The sequence below is a fragment of the Panulirus ornatus genome, chromosome 69 (genome assembly GCF_036320965.1).
Source record: "Panulirus ornatus isolate Po-2019 chromosome 69, ASM3632096v1, whole genome shotgun sequence".
Lineage (NCBI taxonomy): Eukaryota > Metazoa > Arthropoda > Malacostraca > Decapoda > Palinuridae > Panulirus > Panulirus ornatus.
In genome coordinates, this window is record NC_092292.1 from 14137113 (window position 1) to 14152108 (window position 14996).

The following is a 14996-nucleotide window of genomic DNA, read 5'->3' on the forward strand; positions in this document are numbered from 1 at the left end:
AGAGAATGGTAAGCCTGTAATGGGAAGACAGCTCTTTCCCAGTCTGGCTTTGGGAGAGGTGACTGAAGAGCTTATCCAAAAGTCTTGCATCCACTGTTAGCCAGTTCAAGGGAAAGAAAACCCCATCCTTCCATTACTGTGAAAAAATAAGATCCACATGATTTTCCCTCTTTTTATGGCAAACTAAGGAAGCAGCTGCTGTTAGAAAGGTGTACCAACAAAAAAAAAGAGTAACAAAACCACATTTGACACAAGGAGCACCTCTAAGTCAATAAGAAATGCCTAAGGGAGTGCAGCAGCCATGATAAACATAACATTTTTCCATGGAGGTTATCAGCAGCAAACTACCTTCATGGTAAAAAAAAAAAAAAAAAAAAAATGGTCTAAGGTTACAACAGAAATTGGCACAGAGGGGTGGCCAAGATCCTCTGATTACGAAGACGATAATCCTCAAACATTAAAGGGAAAAAACAGATTAGCCAACATATTATTGATCTTTTAACTGTGCACTTATACTGCCGTACTCTAAATGCTATATGTTTCACTATCAATGTGTTGAAATTAGGAGTTATCAAAAACCTCTTCAGTAAAATAAAATGTCTTAGGCTGTAAATCAAATCTCAAACCAATTTCAAATACTATCACAAACTGCCACCTAAGGGTAAATTTCCTATTCTATTCCCTCCTAATCCATAGCTCAAAAGTCCCTAAAAAAGGCATGTAACTGCCTATTGTGGTCAGCTAACAAAGCCTACAGTGCGTGAGGAATTCGAACTTCTGGTGGGAAAGCACATTGCCTCCATCATGGATAATATCATATAATACTTGCTTACTTGAGGACAACAGTATTTTTTGAAAGTTAAAGACAAGCTACAAAGTACAGACATTTCCATACATTGATTCACAGAAAATCAGATAAAGAAATGTCTCGATGTGTCAGCTTCAATTAAGCTGAGTAATATACATGAATTTCTAAATAATTGGTTAAAACATCTTATTTGTATTGTTATCAAATACTTTGCAAGTAGGAAATATTAACAAAATCTAAACACAGTTGTACTGGGTCACTTGTTTGTACTCAGTAAAGGTAACTGATGTACAAGAGGGAGTTAGCATGAAGCCACAGTAAGGGACACATATGGGCTCTAGTTTCTTTTTTTTTTTTCATTAAATTTCTTGTCTTTTTCAGTGTTACTCATACAATGGTAAGACTTTGACCATTGACAAAAATATAAAGTTATATTGTTATATAAGATGAAGGCCATTACAAAATCTTTCTGCCAGGTGCAACCCTCAACCCTAGGACAAAAGTGGGTCACTTAGCAGTTGGTTACCTTATCTAGGTCCTTGTGCCCTGATAGGCTAGAAAAGAACCACTTAGTGGTTTCTCACGTATTTTCTAATAATTCATAATGCAACCAAACCAACAGCAATCAATATGGCACATGTCAAAATGTTTAGAGAAATATAGCAGTTGTGCACACAATGAAATCACACATCAAATGATGATATACTATTACGACTCCATACTGCAGGTTTATTTAGAAGACTGCAAAAGAATAATGAAGAGTCTTTACAAATCAATACCATATTTCAAAAGTAAGTTTTTCTGAGTTTGAAGTGCTGCTTCTTGGTTGTTTATAGCACAGTTTGAACAATTAAAGTTCTAATTTGAACTCTAAAAAGTTATCGTACCTCTGTGTTCAATTCATTGATGTATCACATCAAACATATTACTGATAAACATCCGTGTATGAAAATGAGCAAGAATCTATTATTTGAAAAAAAAATTGTATAGAATTTCCTGAATGCAGACTTGAGCAAGCCAGTCAGTCTTTCATGTGTATAAATGTCTGTAATAATATGACAGTTTAATAACAATCTTAATAAAAAAATTGAGAAATTTATTAAATGACAAATCCAAACAGAATGACTGTTTCAGTAATATTCAGTAATATTCAGTAATACTATACACCTGTATATCTTATACAAAAATTATGAAAAGATAAAATGAAAAACTTCCCTTAATAACGACTGCCAACCCTAACTGACTACCATAATGTTTGCAAGAACACATAATGTAAAATAACTAACATTTTGTGCTGTTCGGGTAATTTCTTTTACTTACATAATAATAATGATTATAATAATAATAATAATAATAATAATAATAATAATAATAATAATAATAATAATAATTACTGGGGTGGGGGAGAGGGGCGAAAATTCTTGGAGCCTTGAAGAATGTGTGGAAGTCGAGAACATTATCTCGGAAAGCAAAAATGGGTATGTTTGAAGGAATAGTGGTTCCAACAATGTTGTATGGTTGCGAGGCGTGGGCTATGGATAGAGTTGTGCACAGGAGGGTGGATGTGCTGGAAATGAGATGTTTGAGGACAATATGTGGTGTGAGGTGGTTTGATCGAGTAAGTAATAATAGGGTAAGAGAGATGTGTGGTAATAAAAAGAGTGTGGTTGAGAGAGCAGAAGAGGGTGTTTTGAAATGGTTTGGTCACATGGAGAGAATGAGTGAGGAAAGATTGACCAAGAGGATATATGTGTCAGAGGTGGAGGGAACGAGGAGTAGTGGGAAACCAAATTGGAGGTGGAAAGATGGAGTGAAAAAGATTTTGAGTGATCGGGGCCTGAACATGCAGGAGGGTGAAAGGTGTGCAAGGAATAGAGTGAATTGGAACGATGTGGTATACCAGGGTCGACGTGAACCAGGGCATGTGAAGAGTCTGACTATGGAAAGCTCTGTGGGGCCTGGATGTGGAAAGGGAGCTGTGGTTTCGGTGCATTATTACATGACAGCTAGAGACTGAGTGTGAACGAATGGGGCCTTTGTTGTCTTTTCCCAGCGCTACCTCACACACATGAGGGGGGAAGGTGTTGTTATTCCATGTGTAGCAGGGTGGCGATGGGAATGAATAAAGGCAGACGGTGTGAATTATGTACATGGGTATATATGTATATGTCTGTGTGTGTATATATATGTATATATTGAGATGTATAGGTATGTATATGTGCTGTGTGTGGACGTGTATGTATATACATGTGTATGTGGGTGGGTTGGGCCATTCTTTCATCTGTTTCCTTGCGCTACCTCACTAATGCAGGAGACAGCGACAAAGCAAAATAATTAAATATAGCTATTATTACTATCATTATTATCATTACTTTATTTAGTCAATTTGTAGTACATTATACAAATTGAAACATTTTGTGAATTCAGAGTAATGTTATAATGTGACTAAACCTAGTATCAGTAGTCACTTCTCTGCATTGCCTCTTAGTCCATCACACAACCTACAGGCCATAGTAATTTCTAAACAAGACATAAGAAACTACTGCACCTCTGGCTCTCTTAGTCTCAAAATACATACTTACACTATTTTTTCTTTCTTTGGCATTACTTTAGCACCACTGTTTCTTTGTTACAACTTTTTATTATCAAGTTAAAGATCACCAGCAAAAGAAGGTCAATGAGGTTTTGATCTAAAAATACCCTTAATAAACATTCAATCCTCATTCAGATGAAAACACCCATACATGGGCAATAGAACATCCTTTCACTTATCCTATATTAAATCAATTACCTTACATGATTTTCATAGTTCTTAAAGCTCTTCCTTAACAAAATTACATGATCCTTGTCTGTCAAACCAATGTTTCAGAGATTCTTGTGCCTCAAAATAAAGTTTGTTGGGCAGTTGAATGTACTTATCTATAATTTCAATGAACTCACAAACTTTGTCCCTATTTTCTACCGAACTAATGCCTTCCACAATGTCTTTATATGCATCATTATAACTAGCTTTTGCTAGCTTGATCTTTCCATCAACATTCTTCCAGTTGTACGATAATGAAGCATTTGTAGATCCAGTATAGTCTAGCATACATTTGGCACATTGCCCTGTACTGCAATTTATTGCTCTTGAGCATTTCAAGCATTTTAGCATTAGTTCTGATGACAAACTCAGGTATGTGGGCCAGTTATTTTTGCAAGGTTCACAAGAACAGGTAAAATAGTACTGCTGCATGAGATCAGCCTTCCGACTTTCAACTTCATTAATACCAAAGTGTTCTCCATAGCTGTCAGATATTTCTGTTCCCACTGGGATAAACCGTATAGCTCTCAAAACCTCAACACTGCCATAGCTAAACCGAGCAGCTGCTGGATTACAGGAGTGATTGGTTAGACTCAATACACCAAAAGCACCACATCCAATTTCTTGAGACACACTAGATTGGTAGCTACTCACATTGACCTGTAGAAGTAAAAATTACATAAAATTAAAGCGTAAGATATAAAATCAGACATTAAAGTTTTTGTAACTTTTGTAAAACTATATGTTTTCATAAAGAAAATACTTTTATTCTTTGTAAGCATTCTGTCAAACTAATAATTTTTCTTTTAAATACAGTACTATTTCTCCTGTCTTAGTGAAGTAGCATTGGGAAAAAAAGACAGGGGCCATATTTGCACACATTCACTATCTAGCTGTAATCTATAATGTGCAGAAATCAGAACCAACCATCAACAGCCATGCCCTATAGACAGTTCTATAGTTTACCTTGATTGCTTCATTAGCTCTGGTTCAGCCTCATGACAGCTTGTCATCCCCTATAAAACACAGTGATCTAATTAATTCTGTCCTATTGCTGACACACCCCCAACACATAACCCCTTCCCAATAACCCTCCACAAAGACCACCGTTTGTCACCACAATCAACTAGTTCCAATTAGAGCTCTTACAGATGGATATAAGAAGAGTCTTACACTGATCATTGTGAATGTCACAAACAATTCATGAACAAGCTCATAGCCATGCAAGTGAACAGCGTTTTCCTGTCCGTTAGGATATCTGCGTCAGAAGTAGAGGAAGCAAGTGGAACAGCGAGACTAATGAAGAGATGGAGTGATGACGGCTTTCTCGTACCTGGTCTGTAAAATCAAAAGGGTGAGAGGTGTACTGAGGATAAAGTGGACTGGATCACTAGGGTTGGTAGGACATGTCCTCAATGGGCTGAACCAGGGCATTTGAAGTATTTAAGGTAAACCATAGAATAGTCCATTGAACCTGGCTGCTGATAGTAGGTTCTTATTTTGGTGCATTATACAAGATAACTTGTGACAGGGAGTGTGCAAATGAGGCCATTGTTTATGTGTTCCTTATGATACATTGCAACAGCAGGAAAGGGAATTAGACATAAAAAATAAAATTTACTTTGGTTTTATAACCAGTAACATGCATACCAAATAATCAAAGAAAATGTGGTCATGATACAGTTTTCTACTCAAAACAATGTCTTATGAAAATCTAAAAAATATTTACCTGCAACTCTGTAATGGAATGGGCATTGCAGGGCAAGTTCATCATGTGAACAAAGAGAGTGGAGCCAATGAGCAAGATGTCTTCATAACTGGGAGTGAAGGGCTTACCAGTTGCATCTATAAAAAACTGCTGACTATCTTGCAACAGCTTTGTTAAAGTAAAAGCCAATGTACACCTCTTGAACAAGTCACTAACTGACCGATTTTCCTTATTAGTAACTAAATGATAGATAGATCTGTAGTCTGCAGAGTTGTATATTCCTTTGTCATTAAACCCTAATGTCTCAGGTATTTGTTCAATAGCTTCACAGATGAAAACGGGTACAGTATCTTTGAGGTGAATATAGGAGGTTTGTATTAGTATCCTAAATGCCAAAACAGAGTTCTTGCCCATGTCCAGTGCAGCAAGAGATGGGAGTACACTGCATTCCCGAGCATGATATGACACGAGTCCTTGTAATCGACAAGCTTCACTGCAAAATATCACCTGTGAGTAAAAAAATGTAATACTTTATGAGCATATGACCTTATGCAAATAATGATACTCATTACATGTATAACTTGAATAAATAACGTTACAAATATAATCATATGCATATAACTAATACAGATCTTCACTCAAATCTTATAAATTCATCATTCTTAGTTACACCTAATAACAAAGGTGGGAATTCAGAGTGCAATCATAAACAGAGTCTTCACTGTTAATTCTTATATGGCCCTCTGCATGCACTAAAAAGTTAGAGAAGGATTAATCTGTCCCACTGATGGTGCTCTTCTTTGGTCTCATTCACAAGGTGATTCCATAAGGTGGATTAATATGCTATCTGGAACTCCATATAATTCATCTTAGCTTACTTTTCCTCATTCTCTACATATTATTTGCCCTAGGTAGAGTTTTTTGTGCCAATGTTAGATCTTTGATACTGGAATGAAGATACTGTTCAGAAATTAAATGACTGCAAGTGACTCTGCAACCATCATCAAGTCCTGAAAACAGAAAAAGCATACCAAATGTATATCAATGGAAACTGTAACTATATTTCATGTATACTCAAATAACCAATGCTGTGTTATAACAGGAGGATTTTTAAATAGATAATGCCAGATTAAAGGACCTTTACCATGAAAATTAGTATAAGAGGAAGAGAAGACTGTTGAGATCTGTGAATTAAAAGATAAACTGAGATGGACCATCAGGAGAATTCAATTCATGACTACCAGGTTAAATATTGCAAAGCTTTGGTAGAATGCAACTGTGGACAACAGTTTTCTTTAGAATGCAGCAGTAGACAACAGCTTTATCAAAAACATAACATTTATATGCTACTTCTGTTTATTACACCTTTGGACAATAGATTCCACATACAGGTCTTTACTCTAAAGAAAATATGTGTGACTGGAGAAATATCTTATCAGGATACATTGGTAATTTTCAAAGCAAGATAAAATCATACAGACAAGCGCACGAGGATATGGATCTAAGGGGTAAAAATCCTCACAATATCAGTGGGTGAATATACAATGAGTGAATGAGAAGAAGAAAGAAAGAATGCAAAGCACATTAAATAGGTTAAAAAACTGCAAAAACAAAGAGGTTAAAAGATGGTGCTCCACAAGCACTCAACTCCAACCTTATATATACAAACATGTAATCACAAACTGTTAATCACAAAAAAAGGCCAGGAAAATATATTCTAAGAGTCTAGGAGTGCTGACAGAGGAAAAGGAAGGTGAGCATATTTGAATGCAAAGGGGATAACACTTTATAGTTCTTGTTTAATATATTTAGAACTCAAGAAATTTTTTCAAAGTCAGGGTGTCCCAAAGGGCAAAATAAGAAAAAGGTATAGTCACCGAAGGAAAAGGAAAACAGAATGAATATAAAGTAAAAAAAAAAATTAAATCAGGAAGCCCTAAACATCACCAGAAATGCCATGATTGTGATGGAGGGTGTAAAAACTGAATTAAATGATTTTGTGAAGCAGGTACATCTGCACCTGAGTACAACTGCTTAACTGGGAAGGGTTGTTTACAATGAATCCTTAAGGTACAATCTATCGAGGACAAAAAGCAACATCTTCTAAAGATACATAAAATTTTTCATGAGGTGAAGGTAGTGTTTTATACGCAAAGGCTACTTTAATAAGAGGGGGAAACATCATATTGCATTAATTCCACACGTGAAATACAAGAGAAAGTTAATAAATGGTCATATAAATATCAAAATCTGTCTGGTTAAGAAGACAACAAATGATACTGATATATGTTATCAGTCTTGTGAACCAATTCTTTATGAAGAGAGGATAGTAATCTGACACACTGATTCAATATATGTACTACAGAAAAACTAATGACTAATAACATAATTATACAAACAAAATGTTACCTAATTATCAGATATATAACGGATAACATAATTACTAAATTGAGCTAATGAGCTAATAATATAAGAAGGTTCATTCATTCAATGAAAAAAAAATGAAGTTTGTCTCAAAAAATACCTCTAACCAAAAATATCAAATACTCACTAATACCTCTAACTAAAAATATCAAATACTCACTAAGTATCATCCACAGCAGCTTGAAATAATGAAAAAACAAACTAAATTATGCTATTCCCATATGAATTTCATACGTTATATAGATCATGGAGATATCTATTTGTAGAGCATGTACACTAAGACCCTAAAGATGTAATTAGTGCATTATTTGTACTTAATAATTGGATGAACTTCATTTCCACCTTCTGGGATTATTTGATGACAATGTAAAAAATATTCACTAAACTGAGTATATACTTATGTCTTTTATCTAACCATTTGTCTACTATCATTTACCTGTTTTTAGAGCTTTCTTCTTTTAATCTACAGTATATGATGTTCCTCCCTCCTGCAACTGAATACACCTGCAGTTGTTAATTAAACAAAAACTCCCCATTACTCAATCTAATTGCAATGCCAGAGATTCTTCTATCATTACGAGGCAACTCAAATGTCCTGTCTTGCTCTGTCAATCCTTAAGAGTTAAAATGGCCAGTCATTATACGTTTATAAAATCTTACAGTTTTAAATCAACAACTAATGATACTGTTATGTAATTCAGATAAAATCTTGGCAAGAAATCTCTACTTTTAACAAAAGTCTTTAAACACAAATATGCTAGTTAAAGTATAAGCCTTCACATTCTTATTATATACTATCATCAAAAATATTATAAGAGATGCTTCATTGGAGACTTTACGGAGTGATGCTAGGTATGCAGTCCCATGTGAAAAAGACAATGGAGAAAGTATGTGTACAAAAGGTCCATCAGTTGGTATGGATGTTGTAATACAGGTAAGCAGAGAAGAGATAAAAAAAACTAAAGCAGCAGCAGTAGGAACATTAACAGCAGCAGAAATAATGCAAGCATTATGACATGTAGTAGCAGCCATCAAAGCAGTATAAGTACTGATAGTTAAGCTCTTATTCATGACACTACAATTCCAGAGAATAATGACAAGGCCTTTGAGCACATTATGACCATTGAGCATGACAATGAGACCCTTGGATATGATGGTGCAACCCTTGGGTATGAGAGTGTAACCTTTGACTTGACCCATAAGGATCAGATCAAGAGGTCGGGCCATCATACCCAGATATACTGTTGTGCTCAAAGATCATGCAAAGGGTCAGCATCCATGATAACAGGGGAAGTAGACAGCCAAAGAAATGGTAGTAATCATCCCAATAGCAGGGTTGAATGAATTGCTAATAATAAGTATCATTAGTAGTAATATCAAGAAGTCCTAACAGAAGCAGCAATCGCTGTCATTGTATTCTTCATTTTAGTAGCAGTCACAGAAAAAGTAGAAGCTTTAGTCTAAACAGTGCTGTTGTATTAGTCATGGTAGTATCGGACAATAGTAGTAGTAGTAACAAAAGGAGATGGAGGAGGAAGAAAGCAGGAGGTTAAAAGCAGGATGAGGCAATGGCCCACTAGGCTTACTTTAGAGCAGGAAGGGCACGGCAAAGGTGTGAGGCATCGGGCCAGGCAACCAGAACAATGGGTACGCAAAGAGGAATCTAGATGGAGGACCCTACTATATCCCTCTTCTACCACTAAAACTTCACCTGCAAAGAGTCAATCATAATGAATAACTGGATATTCTGTCAGCAAGAACACCAGTTCTTGTTATAGGGAAACATCAATTTCAAATTTCTACATATCTTTTATGTTTTCACCGCCTACCCCATCTTTACTATCTTACTGAAGTTCTAACTTATTAACCCTTCCAGGTTCTGATGGTCAACAGTACAGGTTGTCATAGAAAATTTCACTTTATTGTTAGCCAGTTATGCAGGATGTCTTAAAGGATATATTTGTATTTTATGGTTAAACGTTTTGCATTGCTGAATAGGTGAATACAACCATGCTCTAAACATCTAAGTCTCAGTATGACTTGCATTTCCCAACCTCAGTTTGGGATGGCATCTTACTTCTACAATGTTCAGTGTTTTCATTTTGTTGTAAGGTAGAATATTCTTTTCTTTTTGTTTTTATTTCTGTGAAGCAATAGAATGGCATCTCACCTATACAGCAGAATACTCTTTTCATCTGTGAAGCAATAAAATGGCATCTCACTTGTTCTCTGATTTCTTTTTGTTGTAAGGTAGAATATTCTTCTGTTTTTGTCTTTCCTAGTGAAGCAAAAAAAATTGTTTTAACTGTAAATAAGAATAATTCTATAGTATTGTCGGAAACACATATCACAGGAAATTGTTATGTAAGCTTACTTTTGATTTTCAGTTGCGTATAGAAATGAATTTAATTTCAAGAGTTCATTCATTCAGAGAAGCAGAAAAACTGCTTTGCAAGTTATGCAAAAACAAAATAATCCTACAAATATTAATGGAAAAAGATAAATCATGTAAACACTTCTAGCTGTGTACCACATTAGGGCCTCTGGCTATATGGGTGAGCTGTCATTCTGAGGAAATCAGAGAAGTGTGATGGTCATCATGATGCAACCTGCACTGTTGGCCGGCAAAAGGATTAATCTAAATTCAAAGCAAGTACTTTATGCAGGATATTTTACATAACTCTAACTCAGATACAGAAGCCTCATAAAACTTTTTAAAAAAAAAAGTCCAAGAAATAAATCAAATAATCTCATAAAGCCAACATGAAAATAATATTTCCCAACCTCTCCAAGAACGTAAAAATATTTACAATCAAGTTTTTTACAGGAGATACAATCACTAAGGCTAAACCATAAAACAACAGTCACTAAGGCTAAACCTTAAAACAACATACAGAGAATTACATTCATCATGATAATGCTGCAGGAAAAATGCTATTTATCAAACCTGGCCTTGCAAGTAAATCATACTTATACCACAATCATGTTAAAAAGAATAGAGACTTTCATCAGTATGACTCTTTGCATATTATTGCACACACAAAAAGAAATTCCTAATAGAACATGAAAGGAAATGAAGAGTTTATGTGATACTTGTCCAAAGAATCACTTTAACTTTTACAAAAAAGATCACTTCTGTTGAGTTTATACAATTTCAGTACAGGTAACACTGTAAGTACCATACTTTGTTTTGCCTTCTTCTGGTCAGTGAAGGATGACCAAATTCAATCATGCACTTGAGATCCTAATAAAAAACTTACAAAAGTCACTGCCTCTTAATTGGGATTCAAATCTTAGGAACCAAATCTAAGAATCTGAAGTTCAGGCATGAGGTTTAAAAGTGATCGAAATACTAGCCAGTTGCAGCCTTAAATGAAACTGACCAGGAATATTTAGGTCAATCTGAACGATTCAATTATCAGAAACTAACTAGTTCAGTAATACATTTCCATTAACCACTCAATTTGTAATAAAACTAATGTTCAATATATGTGTCCTGGGAATCAAAAGCAAAGTCCAAATCAAAGCACTCAGACAATCATGATTCTGAAAGTGAAATCCTGTGATCCACCATCTTTTTCACTGGCTGCACATAAAAACTATTAACACAAATTAGCAGGACCATCAAGCTCATGCTATGCTAGCTGACTTTCTGTAGTAAAGTTACCAGCAAATATAAATTCTCATTAACTTTGAAATCCAGCCTGATGCAGATGGGAGGAGCAATGGATGATGTTTTAAAACAGGGCAAACAGTACAAAAATAAAAATGTTCACAAAATCCAGGATTCTACAGTCATATTCCTACGTTATGTGCAAATGACCAACTTCTACATTACAGAGTTCAACATAATCCAACCACATCCATCTCCACTCTTCAAAGGTTTATTGTGCTTCCTGGCAACTTACAAATAATTTCCTACAATTCTCTTACTAAAATGTTCACACAGTTTTCTAAATCAGTATACCTATAAGAATTACTTAAAATATCTTCATCAATTCACTTTGATTAATCTATATTCTACATAGGAAAATGGATAATCTAGAGTATTCTACCTCTCAATTATCTTTTAACTCTGATAATATGTAACTTTATGAAAACTGAATTCATTAAATCACATAAACATTTGTAAATATCTCACGACTCACCTGGTTTAATGTCTCTGTCTGCCATAAGGTAACGTCCTTGTGCAGGAGAGAAGGCTAATTTGACTGCACTGCTTAGGGATGGTATGGCTGAATTTGGATGTGGTAGCTCAGGTGGTTTGGGGGTTTTATAGCAAAATAAAAGCTTCTCTCTAGTTACATATGATAGTTTAGATGGTCCATCAGTACACCTTGCCTCCTTGGAAGACCTATCTGACCTCTCATCTTGCTGACATTGATGGAGTAACTGATATAAGGAATCCCTGGATGCCTTAGATTTTGTTTCATCTAGTGAGAGGGCATCTAAAGCCTCAAGAGAAGATTTTAACAATTCTTCTGCTTCAGTACCTTTATTTTGGGCAATGAGACATTTTGCCTTCCTTTCTGCCAACTTACTGTGTAACATCTTTGGGTAGCCATATCTAAAGGCCATATCAATATCTTTTATACACTTTTCATACTGACCCAGCTCAAGCAGCACAGCAGATCTATTAGCATATCCAAGTGCCAGTGACCCGTAGGTATCATCACTACTCCTGTCAATACCTTCAGCTATATCCTTACTTTTGACGTTTGAGAGTATTTCATGACAGGGATCAAGTGAGTCTCCATTCACTGCAGTGAACCTTGGATGTGGTGCAAACATGATGCTCATATTATATAATTCTAGAGCCTTATCCAGACATTTTCTCCGGTAATATTTGTTGCCTTCCGTACGAAGTCTCTCTGCTTCAGTATCAGATTTTCCTGAATTAAGTATGGTTGGCTTTAAACAATGATGAGCTTCTTCTAAGTCCCAGATGTATGAAAACATATCTTCTAAACTCTGCTGAGGACCAAAATGACTGCTTACCTCCTTTATCTTGTCTAGTCCTTTCAGTTCCTTTATCAAATTTGAGAATAACTCATCAAAGCAAGGAGCTACGGCCATAATAAAGTTTAAGTTCTTGTTCAAGCACTCCTAGAAAAGACAAAAGTAGCGTTTTATTAAAACACATATCCATATCTACATAGAAAGTATATTTTATTCATATGGATTATATATTAATTGTGCCTGAATGAAAAATATCCACTTTAGGTATCTATACCACTCCTTTTCCTCCAGGTAATGTTCTCATGCATACCCTATGGACATTAGAAAAGTTACTATCCTCCAGACTGCTGACCCAAAAAACCATTCACCCAGTGCTTGTTCAGATTCTACAGAGCTTTTCTTCAGTCAGCATGTCGATGTACAGTGTATGAAGCTGTAAGAAAATACGAAAACTTGCCTGTACAGTGTAGAAATGCCTATTATCCTTTAATACCTATGCACTCCAGTGACTGTTGCCATGCCTCATAATGTTCAAACCCAACTAAATTCAGTGTAGCAAATGTGATGGGCAAGTTCAGATGTCTAAATTACTTCAGGCTAGAATTAATGTTTATGAGATCTCTCCCACCCAAGTCAAATTCATTACCTCTTTAGACATCTATACTCACTGTTTACATAACTACCCAAATGAAAGAATATGGCAGAGATACGTGGAGCACGGAACATATCTAATAAAAATTTGTAGTAATACCATGATCTTCATTAATGCTGCCTTCAAACAGTAAAAAAACATATCATTTGATTTATAGGTTTTACAGTGTTATTGAATTATCAAGCTCTATATTCACCCTATCCCTCATGATCCTACTACTAACACGTTAATACTGAGATGGTTTTAGAGGGTAGCAAACCACAATCCCATGCCCTTTTATCATGTTTTACAGTACCAACAAAAATTCATAAAAGTAAAACTAAGATGTCAAGCCTGTACAAGTAGCATTTATAATCTGAAACTTTTACCTTAATATAATCCCAAATAGCTAGATATTACATTCACCTAACAAAAGTGGTTACATACTTTTCACAGAGATGGAATCACATAATAATTCAAACAACTGGACTTGTATAAGTCACCTATGGTAAGATTCACCTTTCAGCCTCACTCTGACAGATAAATCTTATGGCAAATACTTAAAACTACTTATGTCACTATTTTGATCAACTTTACAGGGCAGTTGAGTTTAAACTAGGAATAAGTAATCTAAAAAAGATGAAAGCTTCCATATCCAGTAACTAAACTGTCTCTCCTCCATGCATATATCACTGACACTATCGTTTATTGGTTCATCGGCGGCTTTCTGAATCAGTTCACCCATGAGTTATTACAGATAGACTGTACTTCTACTTCCATAATTCACTTCTGTGATGCATCTTACACTTCATATCCACCAGATCTATGACATATTCATTGAATTTCTCTATGATTTCAACAGTGATCAGTGCAATCACTCTCATGCCCTAGACTTTTCTACGTCACTTTAATCTGTTTTCTTCAGTCTAATCGAGAGTTACTGACAGCTTTGCAGTCCTTCCTTTACCTCTTCAAAATGTAAGTTACTCGAATCTTTGGCCTTCTAGTGTCCAGCACCTGAGGCTAAAGTTAGACATATTCAATACATGCGCTCGTTCGGAACCATGGGAGCATAAATGTAAATAAACATATATATATATATATATATATATCAATTATTTTCAATAACTGTAATTAAAAAGAGCAGTGAGAGTATCTCATTAGATATTTGTTACATGGTTTTGCTCCCACTTATTGTTATTTATAGCAAATGGTGTCTGTTTTAATATGACTTTAGTAGATTACTCTTGGCATGTGAATCGAACATGACAAATTCAGTATGGTGTAGTCAGACTTAAAATTTGGATTCAGAATCAGGGCAAATGGAACAGTATTTCCTCCTTGATTAAGGATGTCTTGAACGCATAATGATAATCATTGTAGATATAATACTAGATATATCTAAGATCAGTATCTATACAGCATCAGAAGATATGAAAAACGGAGTGAAAATGACAGAACATCACGAAGTTGCAGTGAGAGTGAGTTTTGTTGAAATCACCAACATTTAGCATTCATTAATTACGTCCAATGAATATGTATACGAACATTTTGGCTTAACCCTGGACTATAATGCAACAAAAAAACGTCCAAAGCAGATGTACGTATGAGGTACATCAGACAAAAACATATCAACTCTGCAGAAATCAGACGAAATGTGCTT

The 14996-nt window shown here is 35.2% G+C and overlaps 1 protein-coding gene across 1 annotated transcript; it reads right to left on the reverse strand.

Annotated features, from left to right (window-relative positions):
- Window positions 1-1756: 1756 nt before the first annotated feature.
- Window positions 1757-14395, reverse strand: LOC139747719 (SET and MYND domain-containing protein 4-like). Its single transcript, XM_071660326.1, has 5 exons — window positions 14301-14395; window positions 11892-12849; window positions 9330-9454; window positions 5341-5826; window positions 1757-4271 (listed from the first exon to the last, which is right to left on the reverse strand). The coding sequence occupies exons 2-5, from the start codon at window positions 12817-12819 to the stop codon at window positions 3621-3623; spliced, it is 2190 nt and encodes a 729-aa protein (XP_071516427.1). The 5' UTR covers window positions 12820-12849; window positions 14301-14395; the 3' UTR covers window positions 1757-3620.
- Between the last annotated feature and the right edge of the window lie 601 nt (window positions 14396-14996).

Excerpts from the sequence above, each read along its gene's own strand:
- LOC139747719 (XM_071660326.1), bottom strand. The coding sequence starts at position 12,819 with ATGGCCGTAGCTCCTTGCTTTGATGAGTTATTCTCAAATTTGATAAAG. Across the intron at positions 9,455-11,891 it reads AGACAGAGACATTAAACCAG|GTGAAGTTTTAGTGGTAGAA; the intron begins GTGAGTCGTGAG and ends GACTCTTTGCAG. Across the intron at positions 5,827-9,329 it reads CGTGCCCTTCCTGCTCTAAA|GTGATATTTTGCAGTGAAGC; the intron begins GTAAGCCTAGTG and ends TTTTACTCACAG.